Source organism: Poromitra crassiceps, assembly GCF_964638095.1.
Source record: "Poromitra crassiceps genome assembly, chromosome: 8".
Taxonomy (NCBI): Eukaryota; Metazoa; Chordata; class Actinopteri; order Beryciformes; family Melamphaidae; genus Poromitra; species Poromitra crassiceps.
In genome coordinates, this window is record NC_139629.1 from 25269123 (window position 1) to 25279122 (window position 10000).

The window sequence follows — 10000 nt, forward strand, 5'->3', positions numbered from 1 at the left end:
GTCTCCCTCTCTTTGTCACACATATTACATTAGAATAGTCTTTGGACATGTCTGTCTCCCTCTCTTTGTCACACATATTACATTAGAATAGTCTTTGGACATGTCTGTCTCCCTCTCTTTGTCACACATATTAAATTAGAATAGTCTTTGGACATGTCTGTCTCCCTCTCTTTGTCACACATATTAAATTAGAATAGTCTTTGGACATGCTGCCAAAGCTGTCCTATTAGCTGTTCTCACTCTGTGTGTGTATGTAGAAGTAAAGTCAGTCTCTGCCTCAGGGAATTCAAACTAAAATACAAATGACACAGATACTGTCTTCCATGTGCCAGAGACAGTATCTGTGTGTCCTTTGTGTTCTAGGCAGGGCTGGTATCATTTAAAGAATTACCATAGCAGTAGCAGTGCCAGTCCCCTTAAAGTGATACCCATACCAGCATACTTCATTCAATACATTATATTATTATTATTATTTCGTTTATTTGCTTATTTTTTTGCATATTTTATTTTGGGGTTTCCTATCTGGATTAACCGCAGGGGAGCCCTTTTGACGAGCCCACCTGGGCCGTGGGCACTGAGGACATGGGGATGGGGACACACCCTCAGCGCCCACAGCGTCTCAGGCGGGAATCGAACCCAGGACCTTCCTGCTGTGAGGCGACAGTGCTACCACTGCGCCACCGTGCCCCTTCAATACATTATTTTTTATCAGACGCCACAAGCGTGTAGCATAGGCATACTTTTGAATGTTTTGATAGCACGCTGAACTGCCAACTCTGTCCCATACAAGGCGTGAGACTTCACCGTGGACTGTACAGGTCTGTATGGGTCTGACGCATTACATTGAAGAACACTTGCTGTGATTTGCTGTGAGCAAAACCATACAAACAGTTAGTTTTTCTAGATCTGTGTACAAAAAAGATCAGATGCAGGTTTGGTTTGACTGGTGACGTTTTGATACTAGTGGGTTAATTCGGTCAACACCGTAGAGCAGGGGCACTCAATGAAAATTCAAAGAGGTCCAGTCAGAGAAAATGTCCTCAAGCAAAGGTCCGGAACATTGTAACGTAGCTTGTGCTATGATTCAGTGCCACTGAACTTAGGCTACTTCAATGATTGCAGTAGCCTAATGGTACAATGTCTGTATGTAGACAACGACTGACTGTTAAATCAAAATAAACATCAACAATGTTTATTTACCGTTTTCATATTTAACTGGATTAATTATAAATAACTAGCCTACACTAATAATAAATACATGTTCTTTTCTCATTTCAAGTAAAATAATGGCTGCATTTAAAAATAACATACAACAGAGTGCTTTGGGAAAATGTGCATCTTAAAATGAAGTAGTTTAGAAAAATAAGTTTCCCCTTTTCTTCCTTTTGTTAACTCCTTTTTATCAGTCTCAGCCAACAAACCTACCTCTATCAATCGCAATGCAAACTTAGGATGCCGTTTGGCAGTGAATGTGTGAGTGTGCCCTCAGTCTGGATTTGAGTGTGTGTGTTTGCTCATGTGTGGCGCTTTCATAAACAGGTCAGGATCGCATCGCACTTCACATGAGACTAGGGATGGGCATTTCTAGCAAAAACACTATTCGAAATTCGCTGGCCAAATTCGAATTTAATTCGAAATTCGAAAATAAAAATAAAAATGTAAAAAAAATTATTTTTATTTTTTATTTTTTTGTGAGTGAAATGTTGCATTGTCTCCCCTGATTCTAAGTCTACGGTTTTATTAATTAATATAAAAAGCTTCTGCTGTGGATTTTTAACTCAAACAAGCATTGCACCACTGAAGTAAAGAACATGTTACATGACATTGACATTTTCGAAAATAAAAAACAGTTTTGACAATCATGAGTGGTTCATTAAATATTTAGGTCTGAGTGCCAAAGGGGTGCCAAAGTCACCCCCTCTCCCTCTTCATGGGATTTCATCCGCCATTCATTTTTCCATAAACCTTGCTTAAAATGCTTATAAAAATAGTTTTACTTGCTCAAACCAAGCGATTTGACTATACTTAGAATCAGGGGAGACAATGCAACACTTCACTCAAAAAAAAAAAAAAAAAAAAAAAAGTTTTTTTTTTTTTTTCCCCCCCCCGAATTTCGAATTTCAATAATAAAAGTCGACCTTGATAATAACAACGATTATTCGAAAATTCGAAATTCGATGCCCATCCCTACATGAGACATACAGGTTTTTAACTGCTCGTGAGACCAATGAATGAACATGTAAGAGTCTGTCTGCTCTGGATTAAAACTAAAGCTTTTTTCGCGGTCTACTCGTTTCTTTTGAGCACGCCATGTGAAATTACTTCGATCTCTCGCATTTCTCCGAGTCTCGCCTCTCCTCCGTCCGTGTGTCAACTCTCCCGCAGCAGCACAGGGAAGCCACGGGCAGAATCGATTTGCTTGTTGATTGGCTGAGTAGCATCACGTGTGATGATTTACAGCGCATGCATTGGTCTGTGAGCTTCCTGGCAGATAAACCAGTAGTACCGTAAAGACTAGAAAAGCATGTGCCGGTTAAAATAGAAACGCTCCGTGAAAATGTAACAATTCTCAATGATTTGTAGGTTATAGGGCTCGGTCCGGACAGGACGGCGTCTGGGTCCGGATGCGGACCGGAGTCCGGACTTTGAGGATCGCTGCCGTAGAGGCATCGAGTAGCCATACCGATAGCCAGCCCTACTTGTGTATGAAGATATCAGTTCTATTTATGTTACTGGTCACCAATAGATGTTGAGAAGGGTATTAGATTACATTATTCTGCTCTAATGTTCCATATTAGCATGTTGAAGATGCATATTTCATATTTAATTGTTGCTGCAGCAAAAAAAAAAAGGTTGGTCTTTGCTATATTCGGCCCCTTTGATTGCATTTCAATCTTATCCACATCCATAACATTGAGCAAATAAAAACTAAATAGGATAGTGACATATATTGGTGACTATCAATGACTTTTTGAGAAAATGAAAATAAGCAAACTGCACGTTCTGTTTCGTTAGAGGTTAAATTAATTTGATTTTACAATAGCCTATAGTTATGTCAGGACATGGTCACTGATTTAAATTATTTTGATTTTACAATAGCCTAGTTATGTCAGGACATGCAGGTCACTGATTTAAATGAATTTGATTTTACAATAGCCTATAGTTATGTCAGGACATGCAGGTCACTGATTTAAATGAATTTGATTTTACAATAGCCTAGTTATGTCAGGACATGCAGGTCACTGATTTAAATGAATTTGATTTTACAATAGCCTAGTTATGTCAGGACATGCAGGTCACTGATTTAAATGAATTTGATTTTACAATAGCCTAGTTATGTCAGGACATGCAGGTCACTGATTTAAATGAATTTGATTTTACAATAGCCTAGTTATGTCAGGACATGCAGGTCACTGATTTGTGTCAGTGGGCGAGGTGAGAACGTAAACAGAGCTGTGGGAGATTTTAATGATGCTTGCTTCTCCAAGCTAAATAGAAAGTGTTGATCTTGTAGCTGAAATGCAAACATACACTATAACAGATTTACTTGTCAAAGTGATTAACTGCTGGCTTTAATTTGGCTGACAGTTGTATCATGACAAGTTATCTCAGGAAAATGATGATGCGGTTCAGATTCTTGAGGTTTGAAAAATACGTTTACTCTGTTTTCTCTCTGTCTTTTACTCAATGCCTCTCCTCTCTTGTTCTCAAACATTTTCTCCCTTTTTTTTGCACCGCCCCAAATCCTCCCAAACCCCTCCCAGCCTGGCTGGTAGCCAGAATCAAATGTCTTGCAGTTCTGAATCAAAATGACGATGTTTCTAGATACGTGAATATTAACATCATAGAGCATTCTTTTTGAATGGCCAGCTGCTTCTCGCATCATATGGGGTATTAAAAAAAATCACATACAATACAATTGTAATGTAAGGATTTTGTTTACCATCTGAAAACTACAAACTCTATGGTAGTGCTGTCATTGTTAGGTGAAGGGAAGGGGGGGGATGCAAATTAAACTTGCTTGATTAACCAATACTGTGTGGAGGGCCACACACAGGATATTTACTGTGTGGAGGGCCACACACAGGATATTTACTGTGTGGAGGGCCACACACAGGATATTTACTGTGTGGAGGGCCACACACAGGATATTTTGAGAGACCGCAAATGGCCCCCGGGCCACACTTTGGTCTTGCCTACCACAGAGTCTGCTATTGAAAGAGTGTGCTGGTGGCGAGTAAGGGTGTTGTAGCACCACATTCAATTCCCAGTCATGGTCACAGCATTTCCAAAGTATATATTTCAACTGTGAGTCACATTTATCATTTGAACCATAATAGCCAAGTTATTTGACTTACCTAAACATAACCATAGTTGTTAAAGTTGTTTTATTCGCATTTAATGTGGGAAAGGCAGTGAGGTTTTCAAATGAACCGCCGTTTCTGCAGTAGACACATACTGCAGAGGTTTTGTTTCAAATGTATACGTTGATATTGTACTGTACGCATATTCAAATGTATACGTTGATATTGTACTGTACGACCGATTCAGTTATCCCTCCATGACCTACACACACACACACACACCCAGACCCTCCCTCCTTCTGTTTCTGCTGTGTGTGCGCGTGTTTGTGTGTGCATGTGTGTGTGTGTGTGTGTGCGCGTGTTTGTGTGTGCATGTGTGTGTGCATGTGTGTGTGTGTGTGTGTGTGTGTGTGTGTTACCTGGGGCCTTAGTGCAGTGTGAGGAGTTGGCTGGTCTGAATGTGTGTATTCATGTTTTATTGGCAGTGAAGAACATTATTCCCCAAACCCACAGCGTTCCACTCATATCTGCTTCAGCCTCTGGCAAGAGGGCGCAGACACACACACGCACGTGCACGCATACACACACACACACACACACACATGCACACGCACACGCACACACACACGCACAAATATGCACACACACAAACATGCACACAAACACATGCAAACCTTTGCACATAATCTTAATGAACACCAGCGCAAACACGCAAACACACAGACACACACACACACACACACACACACACACACACACACACACACACACACACACACAGACACACACACACACACACACACACACACACACACAGGAAGGCTGTGAGTTTGTCCTATGGGTGAAATCAGATGTCAGAGTGGACGCAGAAATTGCAAGCTGGATGAAACGCAATACTACACACACACACACACACGCACACGCACACGCACGCGCACGCGCACACGCACACACACACACACACACACACGCACACACGCACACATGCACACACACACACATGCACACACACACACACACACACACACACACTCTTGCGGTGGCTGCCGAATGTGAACAAAGAACTCTGGGATCTTTTACGTGTCAGGATAAGACAGTTTGAGAGAGAGTGTGTGTGTATATATATAGAACACATTAGAACACATTTAACTATAAATATATATATATATATATATATATATATATATATATATATATATATATATATATATATATATATATACATATACAGGTGATCTGATGCCAGAGGCAGATCTCTGCATCCAGCAGTGGATCGTCCTGAGCCAATAGATCATTTGGATCTGATGAAGCGCCAACACGTTTCTCCAGGAAAGCCTTCGTCAGATCATGTGTCTGTATCAGCGTCTCATGGCACGTTCCATAACTAAAGTAATTAGGGGTCCAAGCACGAAGTGCGTGGATCCCTATTGTATCTGTTCCGATTATTTTTTTTTTTCTTCTTCTCCGGTAAAACTGTATGTACAGCAGAAACTGTAATGCTCAGCGTAGCCAGACTGGGCACATAGATTGTAAATGTGCCTCACTACTCAGAAACAAAAAATGACCCATATCGGCCAGATGGTGGCGCTATAACAGACCATTTCGCGTTATGGTCCATATCTTCTGAACCGTGTGTCCTATACTAAAAATTTCACTTCTCAGGGATTCCTTGGATCAATACGCATCTATCCATCTAGGCCCCGCCCATTTGCGTGTGCCTAGATTTTCCGCCATTTTGAATTTTATCAAAAACCTACTTTTGCGAACTCCTCCTAGACCGTTTGGCCAAATCACATAGGAATTATTCTGGGTCATCTATGGACTACCCCGACCCAAAGTTATTAAAGGATTTTGGATACGTGAAACCGTTTTGAAATTATAAATGTCTAAACTTTTGTGTATTTGCTTTTGTTCTTTTCCTGCCCTAAAAGTGTGTGGATGTCAGAAACCATACACCCCCCATCACCCAAACTTTCCACACAGGTTCACGACATCACCCACTACTCAGAGTAAAAAAATTACACCAATCCACCAGACGGTGGCGCTATAACAGCCAATTTCACGTTTGTCGGTCAATAACTTCTGAACCACGAGCCGTAGAATCAAAATTCCACATCTACCGGTTTCCCTGGAGCATCATGCATCTAACCTACTAGGCCACGCCCATTTCTGTCTGTTAGATTTTCCGCCATTTTGAATTTGATCAAAAACCTACTTTTGCGAGCTCCTCTTAGACCGTTTGGCCAAATCACACGAAACTTTTTCTGGGTCATCTATAGACTACCCCGACCTAAAGTTATTAAAGGATTTTGGATACGTGAAACCGTTTTGAAATGATAAATCTCGAAACTTTTAATGAAACACACGCCAACACTAAATTGCCCACAACTCATTAACCGGTCAATTACAACTACTGCTGCTACTACTGCTACCACTCCCACTACTACCAACACTACTACTACTACTATTACTACTTCTGCTACTATTATTACTACTACTACTACTACTACTACTACTACTACTACTACTACTGGAAGTTGGAATGTAGCATTTTGGGTGGGGTTAATGTGTTTTGGAGTTCTGCATCTGCTGTAGCATAATACATAGTTGGTTTAGATGTCACACAGTAATGCCCGATCCACAAAGACTTGACACCCACGTTTTAATAAAAACAAGTTTATGCCATAATAAGGTTACATCCGTGCCTTGTCATTGCTGTGGAAGGATGGTCTAGGGGTAAAGTAGCAGACACCAAAGCTGGAGGTCCTGGGTTCAAACCACAGCCAGGTAACTTTTTTATTTTTTGAAAATGTAGAATAAAGGTTAATCTGGATATAATTATGTATAAAGCTGCTGAATACACACTGTGTACATAGCAGAATAACTGAATATGCCTATTCATGGTAACGTCATATTTTGACGTCATCTTGACATTCCTGTGTAGATGTCTAAATGATCCCCAAATCGGCTGTGATTTGACCTAGTCCTGGACGTCACTGAAAGATGATATCAGAACATCATCATGATGTAATTGTGTTTGCTGGGAGCCTTCTTTCAGATATATGAGAGGAAAAACATTCCAATACATTACTGTGTCTTCAGATGGGAAAGGTCCAAAAAGAGAATTCAATCTGACTCATGTGCTCATTGTAACAGCACAACCCACACCAATTAGTTCAAACACCTCCATTCAGGGCAGACTTTTAATGGAAAGTGGTGCATTATGTGTGTAATACAAAAATGTCCTTAATGGTAAATGGACTGCATAACAAGCTGCCATGCTATAGTCACCAAAAGCAATTTCAGGGATAAAACCCATCAACCTTCTCTAGTGGACGCCACTACGCCCTATGGTTTGATGTGTGTGTGGGAAAGACACAATGACAACTGAAAATTCTGATTTCAGAACACAAAAGCTCCATCATGAGACAAGAACTAACCTCTCCTGTTGCAAAACACGTTCTTGAACGCAGCCATCTCGAGCTAACATTTCCAAGATATTGAAAAAGTTCATGAAACACCGCAAAATAAGGAGGCAACATGTGGGATTTTAATTACTGTTACTGACTTACCTGTCTGAAGTTGAAAGTTGTTCATCCCACGTGGGGTTTGAACTTTGAGCCGCAATGGTCTTTAGTTAGCATAAGTCATGAGTTTTACCAAGTGAGCTATCCAGACTGTTGTGTTTAACTTTGTAGACCATCTTATATGTATCTGCAGAGCCAGAGAAGTACTTGTCGTATTTACAGTATGTTCTACCCAAATACCACTTTCTGTCCAGATACTTAAAGGGAAATTGTACACAAAAACTGCTTTCTATCCAAGTACTACTTCAAGTCACAAGTACTTATGTGACCACAACACCCTGACTGACCCCATCACCCTTTACTGACCACTACATCCTTACTGACCTTGCTTGGACCCCGTCATCGCCGCTTGCGGCTATATTTATTATTATTATTCTGTCATCCAACCCCCCCCCCCTCCCCCCCTGAGATCGCCATATTGGATCCCAGAAGCGCTCAAAGAGGAGATAAATCAAGCGCACTCAAAATAGTTCTAGAAGGAATCCATGCCTGATTCCCAACAGGGAAATCTGCTGGGAGCTTCCAAGGAAAGATGAAGTGTGTGTGTGTGTGTGTGTGTGTGTGTGTGTGTGTGTGTGTGTGTGTGTGTGAGTGAGTATGTGTGTGTGTGTGTGTGAGCATGTGTGTGTGAGCATGTGTGTGAGCATGTGTGTGTGAGTGTGTGTGTGTGTGTGTGTGTGTGTGTGTGTGTGTGTGTGTGTGTCTTACCTTCATTGGTTAAGGTCTGAGCACGACCGAGGAGCAGAAACCAGATGACTGTCAGACAGGCAGGACTGGACGATGGGCCTGGCATCTAGAGAGAGATACAGAGAGGAGAGAGATACAGAGAGGAGAGAGATACAGAGAGGAGAGAGATATTGTTAACCATAAAAGCGTTATAATAATATATAATAATATAATAATCATCCAGAGCATCACCACCGTCATTGTTGTCATCACATTCTGCAACTCCATGGGTATGAAAATATATATTTCTCTATTTCTCGGGAAACAGGAAGTCTCTCGCTGTGCCCGACCAGCGCTCAGCATTTAGAAAAGCCATATAGAAACCAGCTGGTGTGGTGTGCTGAGCGTGTGTACTAGTGTACCGTAGGTAAGATGTTTCAGAAACAATTCAAAGTCTCTCGTAACTGCTTTAACAAAGGAGGCCACGAGCCAACAGCTGCAAAGTTCTTCCACCCATGTCAAACTCACAGTATTTTGTAAACGAGTGGTTAAGTACGGTTACCTTCGTTTCCCAACAAGTACACAGACTTGTACTACATTGTACTACGTGACTGTACTACATTGCAGGAGATCTGCAGCCCTGCCAGGTTGTAAAGCCATGGTTGATCAGATGAGTTGGTGGTTTGCCGTGGTCCAGGCGTGGCCTTCAGGCACAGACGGTGTTGAACAAGCCATTCAAGGGAAAGATTTGTGACCTAAAGGCTGAACGTTGACTCGTTAGAGCAGAGCAATTATGCAAATGAGGTGAGATAACTCACATGTTTCCAATGCAGCTTCAAATGTTTCAGAGTTTTCTAGAAACAGCTTCCAAGAAGACCACGCCCATTTCTAGAAAACTCCTGAATCATTTATGAATATGAGTTCAAGGCTCGATAACAGACTAAAAGACTTGTTATGTTTTCAGGGCTCGATAACAGACTAAAAGACTTGTTAAGTTTTCAGGGCTCGATAACAGACTAAAAGACTTGTTAAGTTTTCAGGGCTCGATAACAGACTGAAAGACTTGTTATGTTTTCAGGACTCGATAACAGACTAAAAGACTTGTTTTGTTTTCAGGACTCGATAACAGACTAAAAGACTTGTTTTGTTTTCAGGACTCGATAACAGACTGAAAGACTTGTTAAGTTTTCAGGGCTCGATAACAGACTGAAAGACTTGTTATGTTTTCAGGACTCGATAACAGACTAAAAGACTTGTTTTGTTTTCAGGAGTCGATAACAGACTGAAAGACTTGTTAAGTTTTCAGGAGTCGATAACAGACTGAAAGACTTGTTAAGTTTTCAGGAGTCGATAACAGACTAAAAGACTTGTTAAGTTTTCAGGGATCGATAACAGACTAAAAGACTTGTTAAGTTTTCAGGGCTCGATAACAGACTAAAAGAC

At 41.0% G+C, this 10000-nt stretch overlaps 1 protein-coding gene across 1 annotated transcript in view; it reads right to left on the reverse strand.

Annotated features, from left to right (window-relative positions):
- il11ra (interleukin 11 receptor subunit alpha) overlaps positions 1-8684 on the reverse strand; it is a gene marked incomplete at its 5' end in the record, with an annotated part of 32319 nt that extends 23635 nt beyond the window's left edge. The window contains one exon of the mRNA XM_083641131.1: positions 8600-8684. Within this exon, the coding sequence (XP_083497257.1) occupies positions 8600-8684 (85 nt within the window). The remainder of the gene's footprint in view (positions 1-8599) is intronic.
- Between the last annotated feature and the right edge of the window lie 1316 nt (positions 8685-10000).